The sequence below is a fragment of the Lutra lutra genome, chromosome 6 (assembly GCF_902655055.1).
Source record: "Lutra lutra chromosome 6, mLutLut1.2, whole genome shotgun sequence".
Lineage (NCBI taxonomy): Eukaryota > Metazoa > Chordata > Mammalia > Carnivora > Mustelidae > Lutra > Lutra lutra.
The window spans coordinates 94,840,946-94,864,411 of NC_062283.1; the positions used below are offsets into that span (position 1 = coordinate 94,840,946).

Below are 23,466 nucleotides of genomic sequence, written 5' to 3' on the forward strand. Positions count from 1 at the left end.
CGGCCCGGGAAGTGGTCCCGCTCGGCCGCCGCCTCCTGGGGAGAGCAAGCCCCGGGGTGCCCGGGCGCGAGTCCGTTTCCCCGAGGGGCGGCAGGGCGCCCTCGCTCGCTCCCGCGCCCCCTCCCTCTTCGGCCTCCTGCGCCGCTCTCCAACAAAGGGGCAGGCCCGCGGCGGCGGCGGCGGTCCGGGGGGGGGGCGGGGGTGCGGCGGCGGAGGAGGAGCCGCTGCAGCGAGCGGCTCGCGCACAAAGTTGTGGAGTCGCCTTTCCTCGGAGGAGGGGAGCGGGCAGCCGCAGCCGGCCGCGGGCTTTCTCCCGCCGAGGCCGAGGAGGAGCCTCTGGCTCCCGAAGCCGATTGGGGCACCACGGCGAGTGGTACCTCCTTTCTTTTGGGTCACTTCTGCAGACGGAAAACTCTCTAGTGTTTGGCAAACTTGGTTGCCTGCGCGCCCGTTCCAGGTTTGCACTTGGACTGTTTTGTTTTTGTTTTTTGGCGGAACTACCGGAGCAGGAAGATTGCACAAGTCGGGGGCGTTGTTTCAATCGGGTGTCAAAAAAAAAAAAATTTTTTTTTTCTTTCGGATTTGTCTGGTTCTTCGCATTTCCTTTTTGAAACACGTCGCCCCACAGAACCCACGCTCGCACACTCCCCCGCGATCACTCCGACCCAAACACGCCCGGAGGAGCCCTCGGCCCGCTGGGGACGCGGCGGAGGCTGGCAGGCGACTCGGGCCTGCGGGTCCAGGAAGCAGGTAAGCCCGTGCGAGGTCTCCGCCTCGGGCGGTGGGATGTGACCGCAGCCCCCGGGGCGGTGGGGCGTGGGCTGCGGGGAGGATGGACTTTCCGCGGCTCCCACCCTGCGTCCTGGTCTCCTCAAGTCTGAGTCTTAAGATGTCACCAACTTTCGTGTGCAATTTCCTCGGAACCTGAGTTCAGCTCCCCTCGGCGGGAGAGAGGGTGCCAGAAGCGTGGAGAGAGCTCGGAGGTCCTCGCAGTCTGTCTGGGAGCGAACGCCCCCAACTCGTCAGACCCCGGCCGTGCCGCCGCCGGGCTCCCCCAGCCCTCCTCCCCCTCTGCGTGAGAGGGTCGCGTACTTCGCGCTGTGATCTCCAAGAGGGGCCGGTTTCCTAAGATGGCCTGTGACACACACCCCGGCCCCGGGAGGGCGGGGCCCGAGGTGTCAGCCAGGAGCGGGTGGCGGTGTGGTGGACCGGCAGAGGAGCGGCTCACAGGCGCCCGCCGGGCAGGAACCGTGTTAGCCCTCCGCGCCGTTGCTGCTTCTGAGGGTGGGGCTCCAGGGAGGGGACAGGGGCGGCCAGTCGGTGCTTAGTCCCCACGGCAGCCTCTTCTGCTTTCCGGACTCTCGGCATCTCTTGCTACATCAGGTGAGCTAATGGAGTGGGAAAAGTCTTTGGCCCTGGGTCCGAGGCTCTGGTTGCCCAAGGCCACTTACACAGCCAACAAAGCACGAATTCTAGGCTGTGCAACTTTTAGAAGGCACGCTGTTAAGGGAGAATTTTTTTTTTCCCGCCCAAGCCCCCGATTCCCAAGCCTTCCAGGGTTTCAAGGGAAGGAAAAAACGTGGCCGACCTCCAAGAGCCCGAGGATCCGCACTTTGTTTTACATTGAACTGGAGAGCCCAGGTCGAACTTGGGGCGATCGGCTCCGCTTTCTGGGCTGTCCCGGGGCAAGTCTCCTCTTTCCCAGCCTCCACGTCACCTGGGTCACCGGGGCCTCGCGGGTCAGTTCCTCATGCCGCGTTTGGGAGGGCCAGTGCACCGGTGGCTCCGGCTGGAACGCACCGACTTTGCGTAAGCTTCGATTCTCCCGTCCCGGCTGGGGCCGGGTCTTGCGGCCTCTAGGACCCGCGGCAGCAGCCGCATCCACTCATCTGTAACTTGCACGGGCCTCAGAAGTGCGGTTGGCGCCTCGGGGCTGTTGCTGGTGGGCGTGGCGGCAGCGGCCTGCGGGGAGTGCTGCGGGTCAGGCGAGGGCTGGAAGAATGCGAAGCTCCTGGGTGTTTCAGCTTCCCGGGTACCAGGCGGCCAGGGCCACGGTTTACGCACAGTCATTCCCCGCCCCCTCTACCCGAGTTTATGGGACCAATGAGACAGCTCTTTAACTCTCCTTTGGGTGTTCACCTAAAATTTATTGCCGCTGTAAACAGTATTAATCACCGAAGTACTAACCTTCCCTTGGAGCGTTTCCGAGAGTGAATGGCAGCTCTTGGCACTGGCAGGTTTCTTGTACTGTTTCAAGCAGAGCGGCCAATTCTTGACTCCTTCCCTTCCCTTTCCACTATCTTCAGCATTCCTGGGTTTTGGTTTCTAGTTTGAATGCATGGATAGTTTCAGCGCAAGGACCTATACGGCATTTCCATCATAATTACACGTTGTGGAAGGAACTTGTATTCTTACATTGTATAATTGCCAAATTGTTTTAAAATTGAAACATTAACTTTACCTTTAAGGCCACTCCCCTACCCTTTCTCCCTGAAGTTTATCGCCACACCCGGATGGCTTGTGTTCCATATGACAGCCAGACAGACATGTTCTGAAGAAACAGTTGCTGAATGCAGAGTTAAGTGTATTGGTTTCATCGAGGGATCTGGCTAAACTTTGCAAAGCATAATTCCGAGGGAACAGAGATCTGGAACAGTGGTAACAATAAATGACAATTTATTGTATAGGGCTTAAAGCTTCTAAGGCAATAATATCCCATTCATCTATTCTCCGTTTCTCACCCAGCTTTGTGTGGAAGATGGTCTCTCTTACACTCTATAGATGTGCCCTGGGAAGGTCCACACCAAGGCACACTGTGGGTGAAGAAACTTTGATTCTGTCTCCTGACAACCAATTATAAGTAGCTGCAGCATGTAGAGGTTTAGCAGGAGGTATCTTTTTCTGTGTGCTACTTTACCTGGGGTCCCCTACCCATTCCTGGCAACAGGTGACAGTCAGTGGCTCTCACTGCTCAAATGGCCTTCTTTGATTCTCTCTCCTTCCCATTCTTTTCTTGTCCTCTGACCCTCTTTCTGCTGTATCTTTGTAGCGTATAACGGCTTTTGATGATCAGGAAGAGAAAATTTGAGAAATTATCTTAGAGTGGTAAAATAAAAAAAAAATGATAAATATTCATGTGTAAATGAAGTCTAGTGTAAACAGTTTACTTTTCTTTTTTATGGAGTGGGGAAGGTCTTTGGCAAGTGTTGAAGTGAAGACCCTTAGCTAAGACTAGTTATGAAGGAGAGTGTCAGATTTTCTCTTAAAGGGAGTAGTTAGTTGCTTTCCAGTAAAGAGAATTTTTGTTGGACCAACCTCATTTTCCATAATAAAATTTTATATGCATTCGTCTGAACAAAGCTTTAAGTTCTTGAATAAATTAAAATGCACTTAAGAATTCAGCAAATCTTTTACAGGTAGGTATCCCCCAAAAGGAACTTAGCCATATAATAATCCTGAAAGTCTCTTTTTTTTAAAGATTTTATTTGTCAGAGAGAGAGCGAGAGAGAGCAAGAGTGAGCACAGGCAGATAGAGTGGCAGGCAGAGGCAGAGGGAGAAGCAGGCACCCTGCTGAGCAAGGAGCCTGATGTGGGACTCGATCCCAGGACTCCGGGATCACGACCTGAGCCGAAAGCAGCCGCTTAACCAACTGAGCCACCCAGGCGTCCCTATAATCCTGAAAGTCTTAATAGTAGTAGAGCAATATAAAAAAATGAGAAAGAGGGGCGCCTGGGTGGCTCAGTGGGTTAAGCCTCTGCCTTGGGCTCAGGTTATGATCTCAGGGTGCTGGGATCGAGCCCCACATTGGGCTCTCTGCTCAGCAGGGAGCCTGCTTCCCTCTCTCTCTCTCTGCCTGCCTCTGCCTACTTGTGATCTCTGTCAAATAAAATAAAATCTTAAAAAAAATGAGAAAGATTTTATACTCAAACGTTGGCAGATTGATGATCTAATCCACATGGTCCTCTCTCTAAGAGAGGAAAATTGTTCCTAAATCTTTAGTAGTCCACCAGTTTTCTTCTGTCTCAAACTGTTAAATACTTAAAGCATTTTTTTCTAAGGTAATTTTGACTTCTTTATTATTAGAACACACCCTTTTTCCAACTGGTCAGGAAAAAAAATATAATAATTATTTTTTACATATACTTATATTATAAAATAATATGGTATTTCTTTGAATGTTACAGATAATTAAACATAAAATACTATTACATAAGTATGCCAAATGAAGCATATTATTAAATAATAAAACCACATGGTGTGTCCTTGAATTAAATAATTAAATTGCCTAATCCTAGCTAGCAGTAAACTCTTGTTCTGATATATGTTGTAATATATGAATTAATATCCACTATTTGCAGGTTACTATTTGGATGTGTTGACAGTTACATTCCCACTAAATGATTAATTTATTTAATTGGCATTTGGGGTCCACTTAAGGGGCTGTTAGGATACAGCCAAGTTGCTGAACTTAAGACTAAATTCTGATTGTGTTTGGGCTGTAGGGGCAATATATTCCAGGAACTGTTAGGGCAATGCAGGGCTCTCATTATTGACATTCTTAAAGAAAAGGTGGTCCTCAATTCTTTAAATTCTACAGATGATTCTAATTACTAAAGATTAAAATTATTTTATTGCTGGGGCACCTGGGTGACTCAGTCCATTAAGCATCAACTCTTGGTTTCTGCTCAGGTCATGATCTTAGGGTTGTGAGATTGAGCCCACTTGGGGCCCCATGGCGGGCTCCCAAGCTCAGTGCTGAGTCTGCTTGAGATTCTTTCCTCGTCCCTCCCATTCCCCTTCTCCTCCTCTTTCTGCTCTGGTGCTCTCTCTCTCTCTCAAATAAATAAAATAAAATCTTTAAAATTATTTTATTGAGTGACAGCTATCCTCAGCAGAATTCATATGATGTACCTTCTAGATTAAAATCTGTGTCAGTGGGTATAATGTGTAACCATCCAGATTTTTATTGAATCCACACCATTTTTGAGATCAGTCCTATATATCCAACTATCTTCTTTGTTATCTGCCCTTATATAACTCAGAGGCACCTAAAACTCAGCAAGTCCAAACCACATTCATGGTTCCTTCCACCAGTGGCTTATCTGCCAGTGTTCCCCAGCTCAGTGAATGACTCACCCTCCACACAGTTGCCCAAACCAAAACTGGGCAGTCATTTTGCACCTTAGTATTCTGGACAACTCCTATCCAGTCAGTCCCCAATTGCTACTGACCTTCTGTATTTGATACTTAAATATCCCACATATCTACCCATTTCTTTCCATGTACCCTTGTTTAGACCACAGTCATTTCCTGCCTATAATATTATACTAGAAAGAACACCCATATGCTTTCTCCCCACTTACCATTTTCCAGCATTTACTTACTTTCTCTTTCTCCCTCTCTCCCTGTATGTGTACATATAGGTAGAAAGATACCTATACATAGATAGACAGGCATATGCTGTCCTGTTTGAACTGAAGTTGAAGTCATTATCACACTTCAGAGGTAAATATTTTGTCAGTTGTCTCCTATAATCAAAGATACTTGGAAAGATATACTTGCATAATGACAAAACTATGAACCGAAACTAAGGAACTTTAATATTGATAGAAAAATATTGTCTGATATATAGCTTTAGTTCACATTTTTCATATTATTCCCCAAACATTTTTTAAAGTCTAAATTCAGTCAAGGATTATACTGGTTGTCATGTTTCTTTAGTCTTCTTTAACCCACAAAGTTCCCTCTCCCTCAGGAGTTTTTTTCCATGATGTTGATAATTATAAATAGTCCAGATTGTTTATTTTAAAGACCATCCAGTCTAGATTTGTCTGTTCATGATCAACTTCACGAGGATACTACATAGACAATGTGATATATTTCCTTTTGTATCACATGATGCCCCATTATTGGTTATATGAAGTTTGATCACTTGGTGAAAGTTAGGAATAATTTCCCCCAAAATTCTGTTATGGAAAAGTTTCAGATATACAGAGGAATTGAAATGAAATTTTTTTCAACACCCACGTGCCCATGGCCTAGGTTCTTGAATGAACAATTGCTATATTCTGCTGTTGTCTTCATGGCTTCCTACTCATCATTCTCGTCCACCTACAAACCAGAGTGATCTCTTCAGAAGGCAGGTCTGATCATGTTACTTCCCTGCTTAAAACCATCTTTTAGATCTCCCTTCCTCTTCAGAGAAAGATGAAGAGCTTTGACCTGGTCTCCAATGCCCTGTCGCCAGTCCTGTCTACCTATTTCACTTAGTTTGCCAGATTTCTCTCTTGGGTGTTTTCTCTCCAAAGGCGCAGGCTCAGCCTCTTGAATCCTCCATGATTCTTCCTGACATGGAGGGCTCTTATTTTTCTCCTCCCACCTCTTTTTTTTTTTTTTTTTTGCTAATTAAATTTTTCTCATCACTGAAGGCTTGGCTCAAATGTCACTTCTTCAAGAAAACCTTCTCTAATTGCCCCGGGCAGGTCCGAGTCCTCTGCTGTTTACTCATATGACTCTATGCTTCTCATGTGTACATTTGTGACATATCAGTATTATAATGAAATAATTCATTACGTAATTAACAGCTTAGTGTCTAGAAACTTCATCATAGCAGAGTCTGGGTTTCCTTTTTAGTCATATCCCCATTGCCCAGATCAGTGCCTTACAAATAGAAAATGCTGAATAAATAGTTGTTGAATGAATGGTTAGTATGGATAACTATATGATTATTTATATTAAATAAAAATGTATGTATACATTTTTTTCCCAAGTCAGTACATTCCCTTTTCTTTTTAGGGATTGATGTCGACCTGGACCATTATAGAAAACTGGAAGTCTTAAGAAGAGGATTTACTACCCTCTTTGGATTACGCTGAAACTCAGCAAAGATGGCTAAGTATGGAGAACACGAGGCCAGGCCTGATGACGGGCAGAATGAGTTCAGTGACATCATTAAGTCCAGATCTGGTAGGTAACAGAAGCTTAAGAAAATGATGGGTTATGTATAAATCACTTAAAAGACATGTTTTTTGGCTTGTTCTTGTGAGACAAACTTCTTTTGAGAAACACTGTTCTGACAAATGACTATTACATTGTAAAAGGTAATGAGCTGTCTCTGAGTATTTTCTTAATTGCCAATCCGTTTTGGTCTTATTATATGTTTATGGGCACTGCTTGGTGAAACCCCTACCTGTGGTTAAATGCTTTTCCTTGAGGAGACCACCCCTTTCCACACAGACACACAGCTGAGCAGTTTTTTCTTGTTTGTCTGTTTTATGGAGTTGAAGGGATTATGTGCTTAAAATATGAAGTAACCGTTTCTGGCAAGGTGGGTCTTCTAGAGTTTTGCTTCATTTACTGTATATCCTCACCCCTGTCTGTTTTTGGTGGTCAGGGTTGGGTCAATAGGCTCCCCACCCTTGCTTTCCTTTTGGGACCTTTTTAGGAGTATTCCGAAGGTTCAGTTTTCGCGTGGGTCCACTAGGGCAGCTTGATGCTTTTCATAGGAACATTTCAGTTGGGGATCTAAGGATACCACTCCCTCCCTCAATCTTTTATATAACTGAGTGCTTTTTGACTCTGGCTGTACAAATGAATCAACTGGGGAGTTTAAAAAAAATGCAGATGCACTGGCTCCAGTCCAGACCTGTTGAATAATTTCTGTATTTTTTAAAAGCTTCAAGGAACGATTCTGAGACAGGCTCTAAGGGGAGATATTTTCGGGCAGGCAGGGCCTTTCTGAACTTTGGAAATTACACAGAACTCCACCCTGGGTGTGAACACTATACTTAAGTAACTTTGAGAGTTACTTTGAGGTATAAAATTATATCCAGTGTCACTTTAAAAACAGAAAAAGAAGCTAAACCCTGTTTTTGCTGTGTGAACTGTCTTTATATTATATTAGGATCCTGTTTCTTAATTATTTGAAATTGCAAAAATATGTATTGTAAATAAGCTGTAAATTAACAGATACATATGTAAGACACACCTTTCCCTTTGTGATACTGGTATCAGTTGACCGGTAAAGATTTTGGTTATTACAGTCTTGGCTCTAAATATGTAGCTACTATTGTATAACTTTAAGGATCTTTTGGGGGTACAGCTTAATATCCAGTGGTAAAGTTCACTCTCAGGATGTTTTATTCCTCTAAATTTCTTTTTGTTTAAGTGTTCTAGTAGTATATGAGACTGATGCACTACCTACTGCGCTAGTGAGGCACCTACTAAGTGTTTCAGTAGTATAAAGGGCAAGGTAGATTTAAAGGATTATTAATATCTTCTTAAGAGCACAGAATATATCTGGAAATATGTAAATGTAACCAAGAGGAAAATAAAAGACACCACTCAACACATCCATGCTTGTCATGTTCTATAAATTGTGAGGTGGTATATTCTTAGATAGTTTTCTGAGTCAGTGTCCATTACAGTAAGACCTTTGATATTTATGATGATGTATTTTAGCCATAGCCTTAAAAAAGTCATTATACATAAGTTTAAAAATATTGGGTATATATGATGAGTACATAAAACGTCGAAACTCTTCTTTAAATATTATCATTTAAAGAGACTGACAATTCTCGTACATTATTGGGGGACATTTGGGTAGAAATTATCACGTTTTTACCATATGCATACCACTTGGCTCAATTACTCTATTTTTAGAGTTTTCCCCTAGGGAATACACAGACATGTATATGCAAAAAGTTGATCGCAGCATTTTTATCATACAAAAAATTGGAAACACCATAAAAACCTAGTACTGAGGATTAGTTAAGTCATGATTTCCCAGTGTATTTGTGAAATAGCACAAGTTCTGATGCATAATTCAAAAAAGGATGTGGGGAGTGGGAGAGGGAGAAGCAGGCCTCCCACCCTAACACTGAGAAGGGAGCCCTATGAGGGGCTCTACCCCAGGGATCTGGGATCATGACCTGAGCCAAAGGCAGATGCTTGATGACTGAGCCACCCAGGTGCCCCAGCTTAGAGTGTTTTAATACCAAAGCTATGACTGTTACTTCAGAGGCATCTACTTCAAAACACATTGAAAAGCTAGCTGTTGCATAGCTGAGATACGAATCACATTCTTGTCACTGGATTATATTGCAAAAGCCAGTAGATAAGTTTGGGTTTGAATGGACCTATTAGTCCCAATCTCTCTTTCCGGAAGGCACTTTTTTGATCCTTTTACGGTGAATACTAGTAGACAGTGGTCACGTCTTATTATAGAACTCTAAAATATACATAGTGACTAGGGAGTGTTAGTTCATATCCTGTCAAAGGCATCATCTACCTATAAAGATCCTCCTTGGATGTGTTCTATGCTGAATTTGTTGCCTTTTCAGTTTTTTAAAGGAAAATTTTCCTATAAGAAAATTTGAATTCTAATCTGTTCCTCGATGTTTCTTCCTTTTGGAGGACTGGATGGCAGGGAGAGGTGTAGATTGGGTGGGGAAAAAACTAAATGTTGAAAGTATATCGACAAACTTAATCTTTTGGTTTATGAAGATTCTTTTCTTTCCTCCCCAAACTTGAGTTTGGACAGTCTAAAAGCTGGCCTAGGAGAAATATTTGTGCATTTAAGTTATTAGGATTGTTTATATTATCCTTATCCAGCATTAATTTGTTTTATGCTCTGTGTGAGGTTTAAATATTTTTTCACGTCCTTTGCACTATCTAAATGGATGTGTGACAGTGGGAAAGTGATGAAGTAATGTCATGAGTGTAAAAACTGCACACTTCTTTACGGTTGTAGTATCCTTGTCTTGGATTTGAGTGAATTTTAGAAAAGAACTCGAAAGGATATGACCTTTAATGGTTAAGGGTTGGATAAAAGTAGACCTTTCTGTTCCTAAGTGAAAGACACATAAGTCAAGTTTGTCATCAAAGACTGCATTGTTTGATAGCCTCAATTAGTGAGCTTCAGAAAGCTTAACAAGTTAGTAATGATTTTGAGAGAGTAGACCAAGAATTAGAGGTGTTTTTTGTTTGTTTGTTTGTTTTTGTTTCTGTTTTGTGTGTGTGTGTGTGTGTGTGTGAGAAATATATTGGCAGGGGTGTGTGTGATGTGTAAGCTTCTGCTTGGGACATTTTAAGCATGAAATAATAAAACAGTTTGAGATGCATATAAAGTCAAAGAATGTCCTTGTTGCTATTTCATTCTTACAATGGCTAACACACTTTAAAGCCAGTAATGGAGACTATATATCATCCTTTTCTGTTCTCAGTGCTGTGTGTGGTAATTGTTTTTGGCATATAGACCCCTTAATGAGGGTCAACCTCAGGGCTAAAGGCAGGGTGTCAACTAGTTATAGGTAAGGATTTTGGCTATTTGGGGATTTGAATCAATAGACTATATGTATATGTGTGTGTGTGTGTATATATATAGAGAGAGAGAGAGAGAGAGAGAGAGAAAGACGGGAAAGGGCCATTTGTTGAATGAATGAGGTGACCCACACACTATTGTGTGATTCAGTATCCTCTTTAAAAGGCCTTGGGCAGGAAACTGGAGTGTAACAATTTTATCATTTCTTTCTTCACCTTTTCTGTTCTTGCCTAATCCTGGTGTCTAATGGTTGAAGGAATGTTAGAGGCCATACAGCCAGCCATGCCTGTGACATGTCTGTACCCAGTCCCTGCTTGGACAGGTCCAGTGATGGGATCACACTGATTATGGTGATGATGATGATAATTCTGGCAGTTTACATTTGTTGAGCGTAGACTACATGCAGATACAATGCTATGAGTTTAATCCTAACAACTATGATTTTACAGATGACAAACATGAGTCACATAGAAGTAGTTTGCCACACTGGCCTTCCTTGTATTTCTTCAAAGGCCCAGGGCCTTTGCATATCCCTCTTTTCCTTGTCTTTATCTGTTAGGCTTCTTCTTGTCATTTAAATCTAGGTTTGAATGTCATCACTTGAGAGGTCTTCCCTGCTGACTTGAGAAAATAGATCTCCGAGGCATTCCTGACCGTATCATTATATTTAAGTTCCCTATATGTTCTTATTGCTATCTGGCATTTTTCTTCGTATGTCTGTGTGTGTGTGTGTGTGTGTGTGTGTATAACGCACACGTGCGCTAATGTCCTTCCAACTAGAATTTAATTCCACAAGAGCAAGTACCAGTACGTCCCTGACATCAGGCCCAGGGCCTAGCTCCTAGTAGATGAGCAATGAATGCTTAGTCAGTGAGAAAGGCTACAGAGCTAGAAAGTGACGGAGCTGGGATTAGAACTCAGGTGATCTGGAGTTCTGCATTTGACCTTTACATATTGCTGAGTCTCCTAATTTATTAGGTAGCTTATTCCATTGCCGCTAGATGATTCTTCGTTTGTGCTGATCTATTGCTTACAAATTTTGCACAGTATTAATTTGGCTTACACATCCCTCTACCTCTTCCCTATATCCACCAGGGTTGGGGCCCTGGACCACGAGGTAGAGTTTCTCTAGGCCTCCTGACATCATAGCCCTGCCAAGGGAGGGCCAATTGTAGGAGACAACAGCCTGCTTCTCACAGGCTTGTCCTGGTCTTCTTGGCTCCAGTCTCTGTCACTTTCTCTAAGAGTTAACAAAGGGGAGATAATCAGACCACAGGCACTCTTCTGGGTGGAAGGCAGAGAAATTGATAATTTGTTTCTGATGTAAATTCCCTTTTCTTTTTTCCTCTGACTGCTGCTCAAGGCTTTTCACTGGCTGGTGAAAAAAACGTAGTGGATTTCAGATGCACTGCGATTTGGCACAGTTTAAGCCCTGGTCTGATGCCCAGATGGTTATCTCTGGGATCGAAAGTGTTGGTGGCGGTGGGGGACTGGGGGAGGGAAGAAAAGAGAGGCCAGTGAAATAAAAATAAAATGAATTATTTAATATGGAATATTATACCTGGTTATATTTATAGCAGGTCTCCTAAAAATACACTGTTTGCAATAAAGGGAACTTGCTTAACAAGACTCAGTTTAATAAGAATTATGAGGAAGATCACCTTATTTGTTTATCTTTTAGTGGCCTTCCTTTAGGAGGACGCTGGTTATGTTGCATTGAGGGATTCCTTGATCTTTTTTCTCTTGAATTTAAAGAAATACCTGTGAGGGGATTTTTCTGAACAGCTTTAAAGGACTCTGAAAAATTGTTCTCTCCCCCGCCCCTCTGTAGCTTTACTTGGCTGGAATACCTGTGCTTTGGCGGGAGCTCTTTGAACAGGTTTGTTTTTTCCCATGAGCCCTGGGGATTTGTGGGGAGGGATGGTAACCCTCTTGGAAATTCAACTCTGACAGCGGAGAGCAGCTATTCTTGTAATGCGTGTAAAAATATTCTCCATGTTGTCGCCTCATTATGCGGAAGTAGTGCAATCGTAGAAAAGTTTTCTGGATTAATGCAATTCTCATGACCTGTTACTGTGCCTGTGGAAGCTTGTAGGTGATCCATTCCCAATCAGGAAACCTGAATTGCTGAGAATGTTCTAAGCAATGAAAGTACATTAAGTCTATGGACAGAATGGAAAACTCAATTTTATTGAACCTTACTTGAGGCCAGAAGTTTGAACTAGATGCTGATACGATGATTTTCTGGGAACAAGGGAACATGTGAGTTCATTGCAGCAGTTGTAAATATTAGTTAAAATTTAATTGTGAAAGGGTACTCAGGTGATTTCAGATGTATTGGCCAAATTGTTTGTCCCTTAAGCTGTGTGTGTAGGCAGAGGTATTGACTCTATTACTATTTTAATTTTTTTTGTATGCCTCAATTGTTTAATAATAAATATACTCAAGTCAGTTTTGAAATATGAGTCATTATGAGTTTTTAGAATCTATTTACTCTTGAAATGATGGCTTGTGGACTGAGAAATCTAAGCCAGATCTAGCTCTTTCACTTTTGCTTTCTCTGTCCTTGGATTTGCACGTGTCAACTCTAGGAGGCACTGGGGCCTTTGAACAACCACCTGTTTAAAGTTTATTTAAATCCTGTGGGTCTTCTCTATCAGAAGCTTGTCCTCCTGGCCTGGTTAATAGGAAGAATTTTTTTTTTTTTTGTGAGTGCTCCTGTGGCAGCTAAGATTAAGGCTTGAGATGGTATGGTCTCACATTGGTTTTGAGAACTCAGTTTCTTTCAAAAAAGAAATTGGTTCTATCACAGCTGTTGAGCTCAAAGTATAAAGCAGTAGAATAATATTTCATAGGTGAATATTTTCAAATGAATTTTTCTTTTAATGGGGGGCCTGCCTGGTTAGTTATTATGATTTCTGTTGAGTTCAATAATTTTAGCATTTAATTATGTAACAAATTTTTTTTCAAGGAACAGAAAAAGCACCTAGTGACATTTCTTACATAGCAGAGAAGCCCAATGAAAAATGGACTTTGCATCTCTAAAGTGGTACAACTTTGAAATAAATACATCTGTAGTGTAAAAAGTATTATCTGTGTAGATATTCTTTTTTAATTCCATACTTTTAATGTTTGAGAATTTCTTTCATTCTACTTCCTAGTTAAGATTTTGGTATATGATATACATAACATATACTGGGGATGGGGGGTTAGCATTTTGAGGTTGATACTCATGGATTGGTTCTTTTGTTCTTCGTGAGCTATGTGTGAGTCATGTTATTTAACACTAATTCAGTAATTACCTAGATGTATATGTATGCTTTTGTTTTGCGAGTTGGGTTTTGGGCTCACTGCATGCAGTACTGCTAACTCAGGCTGCACATCAGAACCACTCTTCTGGATTTGGATTCAGTCGTGCCGGGAGGGGTCTGGGCGTCTGGAGTTTTAACAAGCCCCACAGCTTTATGGATAAAGAAGGCCAGTTTAAGACTGTTAGAACTGAAATGAAAATGGTCTGTGCATTTCAGAGGAGAGTTTTTAATAATAGTCAAATGTTGAAGTTTATTTCTACCTACAAACACTTCCATTTAAACATTTTAAAAAGGCAATGGATTCTTGGTATTGGACATTTTTTCTTTTGCTTTATATTTTGAAGAGTTTCGCTTATGTTGAGCAAAGGTAAAACCATGGCAGTCAGGGGAGTGAGAAATTTGGTGCATTTCTTATCATGTCCCCTTAAGCCAGAGGATCATAGTAAAATATTCAGCAGCAAAGTATTTCTTCGTTGAGCACCTTGGTCTTCAACTCAGTGTACTTAACCTCTTCCTGCTGTAAGTCTAATGTCATATCCTAAAGTCTTACATGGAGTCCTTGATCAAGTCATTGTAAAAACTTACTGTGTGTATTTTCTAAGAAATTATTTCTAAGATATGTTTTTTGACTCATGGTGGGAAAAAATTCTCATATCCAATCCTGTATGTTAGTTTTCCTTTTTTTTTCTTTTTAGTTAAGTTATAATTTATTCATACTGTGGAATAATTTGAGGTAAAAAATCAAGTTTTTTTTTTTCTGTATCAATATGGGGTGATTTCTAAGATGTGATACAAAGTATGAAACATAACGTTTTGCTACTTTTCTTATATTCTTTAAGATTAGAGACAATATTACATATGTATTTCCCTCCCTCTTTTTGTATTTTAAGTAGGTGACATCTAATACTTATATTTAATATAACTAGACTTTCTTTTGACACAAAGTAATTTGCCTATCATTCTTTTAAAATGCACTCATTTTAAAAGAATAATTGTTTATTATGTCAAAGATGAATTAGGAGTTGAGTGACTTTTTGACCACTATAGCAAGTTCCTTGAGGATCTATAAATATGCCCCAGAGGTCTTGAGATGTCCTTGTATACATTTAACTAAACCAAGCCAAACACCAAACTCCCACTCTTACAGTCCTTGAGTTATTTGCAGTAGTGTCTTTGAGCTCTATAACGTCTTTGAAGATACAGGAAGGGATTTTCATTTCTTCATTGATTATACAAGCTTTGGGGTGGATCAAAATGTGTACCTTCTCTCTTTTTTTTAAAAAATATTTTATTTATTTATTTGACAGAGAGAGCGAGAGCAAGCAAGTGCGCAAGCAGGCAGAGGGAGAGGGAGAAGCAAGGTCCCCGCAGAGCAAGGGGCATAATATGGGGCTCCATCCTAGGACCCTGGGATTATGACCTGAGCCAAAGGCAGATGCTTAACTGACTGAGCCACCCAGGCGCCCCTGTAATTGCTCTTACACATGTCACTGTGTAGAATTTGAGGCAGGTGCAGAGATTTACTTGTCCTGCTGCTCCCCAAGGCAAGCCTCATATGTAAGTTCCCTTGCTGATCAAACCTGCCACCTATCAACCTGGAGTGGTCTGCTTCTGCTCTTTCTCTGGGCTCTCCTTGTCTTTTGTATATGGGAGCCAGTTTCAAATTTCATTCAGGGAACTCTTGAGGTTGTAAACGAACATATGCCCTTAAGTTTTTTTAACTATTGCAAGTATTGACTCAGAGCTGGGAGAATGAATCAGTCTTATTATTTTTTTTTTTTTTAAAGATTTTATTTATTTATTTGATAGAGAGAGATCACAAGTAGGCGAAGAGGCAGGGAGAGAGAGTGAGAGGGAAGCAGGCTCCCTGCTGAGCAGAGAGCCCAATGCGGGGCTCGATCCCAGGACCCTGGGATCATGACCTGAGCCGAAGGCAGCGGCCTAACCCACTGAGCCACCCAGGCACCCCGAATCAGTCTTATTTTGTGTTGAAGGCTCCTAGCCTTATTCAAATGCCTTATTCAAAAGCCACCCTCTGGGGGGGCCTCTTAAATAAGTGAGTTCTAGTTTACTCTGTGACCCTATGTAGTTCCTTCATAGGTGTTTAGAAAATGTCATACTGCGAAATGTAAGGATATTTATTTTTGTGTTTTTACATGTGGTATCAGTGGCCAGATTCTTACTCATCTATGAGATCCCATTTGAATACCATGTGAACAGAAAAAGATCAGAGTGACTTGAATTGTTTTGACTTATATGTGCTTTTTCAAGAGACTTAACCTGTTACAGGTTAGAGGAGTGTTCATATTTGGGGAATGCACATATATGCTTGCTCTCTCTCTCAGAATGGCTTTATTGAGCACTTGGCGTATGACAGATTTTATTCTCGGGACCTGGCATGAAGGCAGATTGCTCAGAGAGGGGAACTCATTTGCATGTATGTTTAAATGAAACATTGAGAGATGTCTGCCACCACTTTCTCTTTCTAGCAGCTCTGCCTTCCTCCTGACACCACAGTACCCTGTGCGGGAGGCAAACGGCACCATGGGAGGACTACCCATGGTCCTTCTCTTGCCTTTGCGATATGGCTGGCTTCATTTTCTCTGCTTGGTTGTTTTCCCCTCCCAAGCCTCCAATTTTGAGACCTTCATTCTTCAAACAGCATAAGTGCCACAAAGCATTCTACTTTCGATCACCAAGCCAGAATCGATCTCTCCCTCTTGTTCAGACTTTGTTTCGATTTTTGGCTCTTCTTGCTTGTGTATGGTCCATGCTTCCCCAATTTGATTTTTCAATGCCAGCCTTTAGCTTAGTCTCCGCACACAGCCAGTGCTCAATAAATGCTTATGTATACTTCAGTGTTGTTTAAAACAACAACAAAAATGTGTACTTTAGTATTGTTTAAAACAAAAAAAATCAGACTTCCTTATATACATACCTTAATCAATCAGCAAATGTCTTGTGCAGTCATTATTGCTAGGTGATGGGCTCGGAGGTGAGCAAGACTTATGTCTGTTCTTTTTTTTTTTTTTTTTTTTTAAAGATTTTATTTACTTATTTGACAGAGAGATCACAAGTAGGCAGAGAGGCAGGCAGAGAGAGAGGAAGGGAAGCAGGCCTCCCGAGCAGAGAGCGTGATGCGGGGCTTGATCCCAGGACCCCGAGACCATGACCCGAGCTGAAGGCAGCGGCTCAACCCACTGAGCCACCCAGGTGCCCCCTTATGTCTGTTCTTAATATGCTCTCAGGCTAGTTGGGAGGAGAGGAGTGAACAGACATCTTGCACAAAAAACCAGTGTAATGCACACAAGGCCATTGGAACATGGAAGGAGTGAGGAGAAGCTCTTGTGTTGGTGGGAACGAGGTTATGGCTGGTAATAGCACCTTAACAGGACGGAATTTGAGGTATGCCTTGAAGGATGCTTAGTACACTTATGGACAGTAAGGGAAGGACCTGCCAGATTGGTAGAAAAGAACAATGCATTTGGAGTCTGTAGCTGGTAGGTGAGTGTGGCTGGGGCATTGTGGATGGTGGGAGATTGGGGCCATATTTTAAAAAGCTCTTTTGGGGGCGCCTGGGTGGCTTAGTGGGTTAAGCCGCTGCCTTCGGCTCAGGTCATGATCCCAGGTCCTGGGTTTGAGCCCCGCGTCTGGGCTTTCTGCTCAGCGGGGAGCCTGCTTCCTCCTCTCTCTCTGCCTGCCTCTCTGCTTACTTGTGATTTCTCTCTGTCAAATAAATAAAATCTTTAAAAAAAAAAATAAAAAGCTCTTTTGAAGCAAGTTAAAGGGTTTGATGATTTCGCTCTAGGGAGCCACTACAGGATTTTAAATGGGTTAATCATGGGCTTCGTAGTATTTTTCAGAAAGATAATTTGGCAGTGTGAAAGGTAAATTTAGAAGGCGGCAGAGTTAGAGGGAGGCAGGGGAGCAGGTAAGGGTTGTGAAAATAATTGAGGTTAGAAATTATGGGGGCTTCAACCAAAGTGGTAGAGGTGGAGAATGGAGTAGGGAAAGGACCTGGAAGATGGTTAGCAGTTAATACAAACCGGTAAAGGTGCAATGTAAACTTCACCTTCATGGGATTTGTTTTATATTTTTCAATTGGCTGGAGAGTTTTTTTCAAATCATGTTTAATTCAGGTTCTCAGCACTTTTAATTACTAGCTTTTTCTACAGAACAAGTTTTCTTTCTTTCTTTTCCTTTCTTTCTTTCTTTGATAGGCAGAGATCACAAGTAGGCAGAGAGGCAGGCAGAGAGAGAGAGGAGGAAGCAGGCTCCCTGCTGAGCAGAGAGCCCAATGCGGGTCTCGATCCCAGAACCCTGGGATCATGACCTGAGCCGAAGGCAGAGGCTTTAACCCACTGAGCCACCCAGGTGCCCCCAGAATGAATTTTCTTAACTTGCTTTATTTCTACATTTTATTTATTTATTTATTTATCTTTTTTTTTTAGAGAGGAAGAAGGGGAGGTGGGGCATAGGGAGAGGGAGAGAATCTTAAGCAGGCTCCACACCCAGTGCAGACCCTGATGTGGGGCTCAGTCTCATCACCCTGAGATCATGACCTGAGCTGAAATCAAGAGTCGGGTGCTTAACCCACCAAGCCACGCCGGTGCCCCTAATTCCTACATTTTAAAGTAACTTTACTCATCAGTTAGACTGACTACTGCTGTTTTTTCTGAAGTCTTGTCTCTTGGCCAGTTTGTTTCAGTAACTTTGAATTAAATTGTTTCAGTAGTAGTACTTTTTCTATAAGTATATTCTGAAGGAAATGTGCTTCAGAAAAATAGATTAAAATGAGAAGAAAGAGAAAGTTTATTCATGTTTATTTAGTATACTATAAAAGTTCTTTGAGATGGTAGCAAAAGAAAGGTAATATTAATCTCATCTTACAGTGCAGATAATAGTCTTGGACAGCTAAAAGAAAATCTGTATGCAAAATGAGCCTGGAAAACTATTTCGGAGGAGCTTTGAAGAATAGAATGTTTCATGTGACTCTGAAGATAATGTCATCCTGTATTACTAATTTCAGCTCCAACAGATAGACTAGAGTAAATGCAAATTAAAAATAAATTAAGAACAGATGTTGAGCAATACCTTTCATTTAGGGAATAATTAAATAGTGGAAAGGTCATTGGAGTTCAGTCAATAAAGCTGAGATACTCAGAACTCATAATTATTCAAGTAACAGATGCTTTTCTTAACATGATGCTTTGCTATGGAGGTTTGGATAATAGGAGAAAGAAAAGGCTGTTATTGTTGTATTGTTTTTCTTTTGAGTACCATCTTCCAAATTCTTTTATTCAGTAGGCTAACTTTAAATTCTGGTATATAACCTGGTATCTCAGAATGATGGTTCTCTTGACCTTTAAGACAAATTAAAAGGTCTCATTTGAAAAGTATGCATCGTTGGGTTGGGCATTGGTGGTGTGTAAAGTTTAGATTTGGACAGTTTAACTGTCCCTCTTGTTTGTGAATCCAGCTTTCTTTGAGATTCAACTGTATCTTATATTCTGGAGATCGTTAAGGAAGGACTTGTCTGACTCTCTGTATCTGTATTTATCTATCTACTTTAGTCTATCTGTGAAAGACATTTTGTTTAATTTTAATTTTTTTTATTTTAAAGATTTTATTTTTAAGTAATCTTTATACCCAACTTGGGGCTCAAACTCAAAACCCCAAGATCAGGAGTTGTATTGCTCTACCAACTGAGCCAGCCAAGCACCCTTGTAAAAGACATATTGAATGGTACTTTGTTACCTTGCTTTACTATGTGTCAAGCCCTTGAACTGGCACAGTGCAGTGAAGACATAGTTGTAATTGTCAATTGTTTTTCATCCAAAGAAGATGGATCTCATCAGATTTGCTGTTCAGGAGAATAGATGCCTTGGGTTGGGATGGTGGATGGGGCCAGGCTGGATGCCTGGAAGACTGCTGTGTGACTGAGACAGTTGAATGAATGGTAAGCAATATTTTTGGCCTGAACTAAGGGGTGGTGGTGGGGATAGAGGAGAGGGGTGAGATGGAAAGCTGTAGGCGGGAGACAGACTTAATGGGACGTAGTGTAGGAGCAGTCTGCCTTCTGCTTCAACAATTGGCAGGTAAAGTTTTACTATTAAGGTTTTGGTGTGAAGGAGGTGGGTAGGGGGATATATTTCAATATATATCTAATGTATAGGACATGGAGAGATACACACACACACACACACACATATCTATCTATCTATCTATATATATAGATATAGATATATAGGCATATATCTATATATAATATATATAATCTCCCAGGAGAGTGGCCTGGGCTGGGATCACATCCTTGAGAATTGGCAGCTGGATTCTTGGCTATTTTCCTCACTAGTCCATGGAGCTCTTTTAAATATATTCTTAAAATTTCTCAAAATTTCATCAGGAACTGATTTATTTCTCTTTGTATTTTCTGAGATTTTTTTTTTTAAAGATTTTATTTATTTGACAGAGATCACAAGTGGGCAGAGAGGCAAGCAGAGAGAGAGAGAGAGAGAGAGAGGAGGAAGCAGGCTCCCCACAGAGCAGAGAGCCCGATGTGGGACTCGATCCCAGGACCCTGAGATCATGACCTGAGCCGAAGGCAGAGGCTTAACCGCTGAGCCACCCAGGTGCCCCCCCCCCCTTTTTTTTTTTTTAAAGATTTTATTTATTTGACAGAGAGAGATCACAAGTGGGCAGAGAGGCAAGCAGAGAGAGAGAGAGAGAGAGAGTATTTTCTGAGATTTTTGACTGACCCTAGAATGAGCCTCTGGAAAAGGAATTTAAGAGATGGTAGATTATGGCAATGGAAGATGAGAAATTAGGTAGTTTTTTATTTTTATTACTTTTTAAAAAGATTTTATTTTTATTTATTTGACAGTGAGAGATCACAAGTAGGCAGAGAGGCAGTCAGAGAGAGAGGGGGAAGCAGGCTCCCCGCCGAGCAGAGAGCCTGATGTGGGGCTTGATCCCAGGACCCTGAGATCAAGACCTGAGCTGAAGGCAGAGGCTTAACCCCCCTGAGCCACCCAGGTGCCCTGATTTTTATTATTTTTAACAGATATTGGTGCTTGACACCTTGGGAGTTGACTATATATTTATCTCCCAGGGTCGTAAGAAGCCTACTTGCAGATGTTATCCTAGCTAACCGGGTTGGCTTGGGAAGGGAGAGGGAGGGGTTAGGAAATGCTTACCGTGTGTGTAAATTTTTTTTTTTACAAATGTGCCTATGTACATTTCCTGGGTAAAAGTGTCCATGGTTTTCATTATATTGTTATAGGAGGCCTATGACCCACCCAAAAGTTGAGTCCTATTAGGGTTGTGTCTCTCATGGGGTTTCAGTCTTTTCTGATGGAAATGAAATGGGCAGTCAGTACTCTGACATGAGTAGTCCCACACTATTGAAACAACTCAGGTTCTGGACATTATGTTATAGCCCCTGTTGTCTCAGAGCCATTCAAGCAAAGGGCCTGATTACTAGAATTAGGATGAGTAGACACAAAGTTTGAAGGGCAAAATTTCTGATAATGTTTGACCCAGTTTTGCATATAATGAATTTTTATTTGTTGATGAATCTTTCCCTTTTGTTGCTAAAAGTGGCAAATAATCAGACATAAATTACTAATTAACAGTCTGGTTCAGATTTTTTTTTTAATTAATGGAACTTGTGCTTCATCAAGCCTAGGTGGAGTGGGTATCACAATGCTTTATTTTTTCTAACATCAAAGGTAATTTCTTTTTAAAAATATTATATTTGTCACTTGAGAACAGGCCATTCTCTCCAATACTCACAGAGTAAGAGTAGTAGGTCTCCCTGGAGGACTCTACTGTCTGTCTTTTACATTCGGACCAGACCCCTGCCCCCAGCTTAAATCTCATGTCATCAGACTGCATCACCACCTAAAGCTCGTTGCCGAGATGCTACTCTGTCTCCTCATCATTCCAGCTTATTTCCTCGTGACTTCAGCTCCTGGTTCACTGTCACTGTCTCTAAAAGTTATTCTTGTACTTTGATTTCAATGTAAGCATAGATGATCCTTCCAACACTCCATCTCTCAGTTTTTGAGATCCCTTTCTAGTGATCCTAGCTTCCATGGTGATGGTAATATTTTGGCAAAACTATGTTGTCATCTATGCTTGTGGCCCCTCCATAATCTGAATTTTAAGTGTCACACTTGCTGCCCATCACGTCTGATTCTTTGGGCTCACTCCCTCTTATATCACAACTCCAGCAGTCTCTGATCCAGTGGGATCTGTAATTCCTTGCACCTACCACCGTTATGATGTTGCCCATCCCTTCAGATCCCCTCTTTGCTCTTTACTGAGCTTCCGTGGTCAATCACAAGCACTCCTTTGCTTTCCCTGAGAGGAATAAGGCTGGAGAAAAACACAACCCTAATCATGCCTTCAGTGAAATTCATGATCACATGTGAGACTGTAAGGCTGCATGGCAGTCACTCTTGCACTGTTCTTCATGATTATTTCACACGTCTTCTCTTTCCTGAAACATTTACCCCTTCCTCCTGATCTTGATGCTTAGCTGATGACTTTGCCTGCTCTTGTCCTAAGAAAATTGAAGTAAACTGAGGAGTCCCCAGTCTGCCTCCAACCTGCAACTTCCCAAGGCCACCCCCAACCATGCCTCCTCTTGCTTGCTCAAGGACATCTCCTCTCTACTATTTCCCTCTCTAGTGGAGCCCTTCCATTAGCATTCAAGGTATTATTTTTCTTCTTCTAAAAGAACTGTACTCTTGATCCCACCTCTCTCTCCAGCTATCACATTTCTCTCTTGTCCTTTATGAAAGAGTTCCTCAAGAATTTTATATGCCCATGGTTGCAATTTCTCTCCATTCATTCTCTCTTAAAACCACTTCAAACAGGCATAGCCCCTACCATTCAACTAAAAGTGACCTGAAAGTAGCTACAGATTTCCCTATCGCTATCCAGGGGTCAGTTCTTGGTCTTTATTTTATTCATTTCTCTGTAGCATTGACACAGGTGATCATTTTGTCCCCCACAAAGCACTTTCTTCACTTGGCTTCTAGAATATCTCACACTCTTGTGGTTTCCCCTCTCGTTTTCCTTTTGCTGATTCTTCCTCGTGATATTGGAGGGCAAAGTCCTTGGACCTCCTCTTTGTTCTACTCACTCCCTTTGTCATCTTTCATCTCCTGGTTTGAAATACCACTGGACACTGGACTCACATTTCTAGCTCTGGCCCAGCGCTCTCCTGCCATACCGCATACTTCTGTTTCCTGTCGTCCACTTGACAGCTCCCTGTGTTTGTTCGAATCTGAACTCCTGATCTCTGCCCGAGGCAAACCTGATCCCACACTCTTGCCTGTTCCTCTTAAAGTCAGTCTGATTGTTCCAGTTGTTCAGGTTGAACATTTTGGAGGCATCCATGTGACTACAAGGATTCTTTCTCTTAGAACCACATCTAGTCAGTGAGCAAATCGTGTTTATGCGGAATCCAGTCACGTTGTACCAACCTTCACAGTTACTGCCCTGGTGTAGGCCACCATTATTCTTGCCTGAATTTCTGCAGTGACCTCCTCACTGGTCTTCCTGTTTTCCCCTTTGTCCCACTGAGGCTGGTCTCAGCCACCAGCAGTTTGAGCCTTTTTAAAATGGAAACAGATCCTATCATCCTGTGTTCACAATTTTTCAGTGACCTCCCATTTTACTCACAATAAAAGCTGAAGACCTTACAGTGACCCACAGGATCCTGAGTGATCCTGCCTGACTTGTCTCCCTTTACATTTTTGCTCATTGTGCACAGCCAGTGGTTTCCCAGTTCAGGGCCTTTGCCCTGGTGGCCCCTGCCTGGA

The 23,466-nt window shown here is 42.1% G+C and overlaps 1 protein-coding gene across 2 annotated transcripts in view; it reads left to right on the forward strand.

The window, feature by feature from the left end:
• The first annotated feature begins 509 nt into the window (after positions 1-509).
• Positions 510-23,466, forward strand: part of UTRN (utrophin) — a 513,165-nt gene continuing 490,208 nt past the window's right edge. Inside the window, exons 1-2 of one of the 2 annotated variants that reach the window (XM_047733710.1) lie at positions 510-750; positions 6,797-6,967. In XM_047733710.1, the coding sequence (XP_047589666.1) occupies positions 6,889-6,967 (79 nt within the window). In that variant the 5' untranslated portion in view covers positions 510-750; positions 6,797-6,888. Of the gene's footprint in view, positions 751-1,106; positions 1,384-6,796; positions 6,968-23,466 lie in introns of those variants that run through there. The other variant, XM_047733711.1, reaches the window with a different exon arrangement.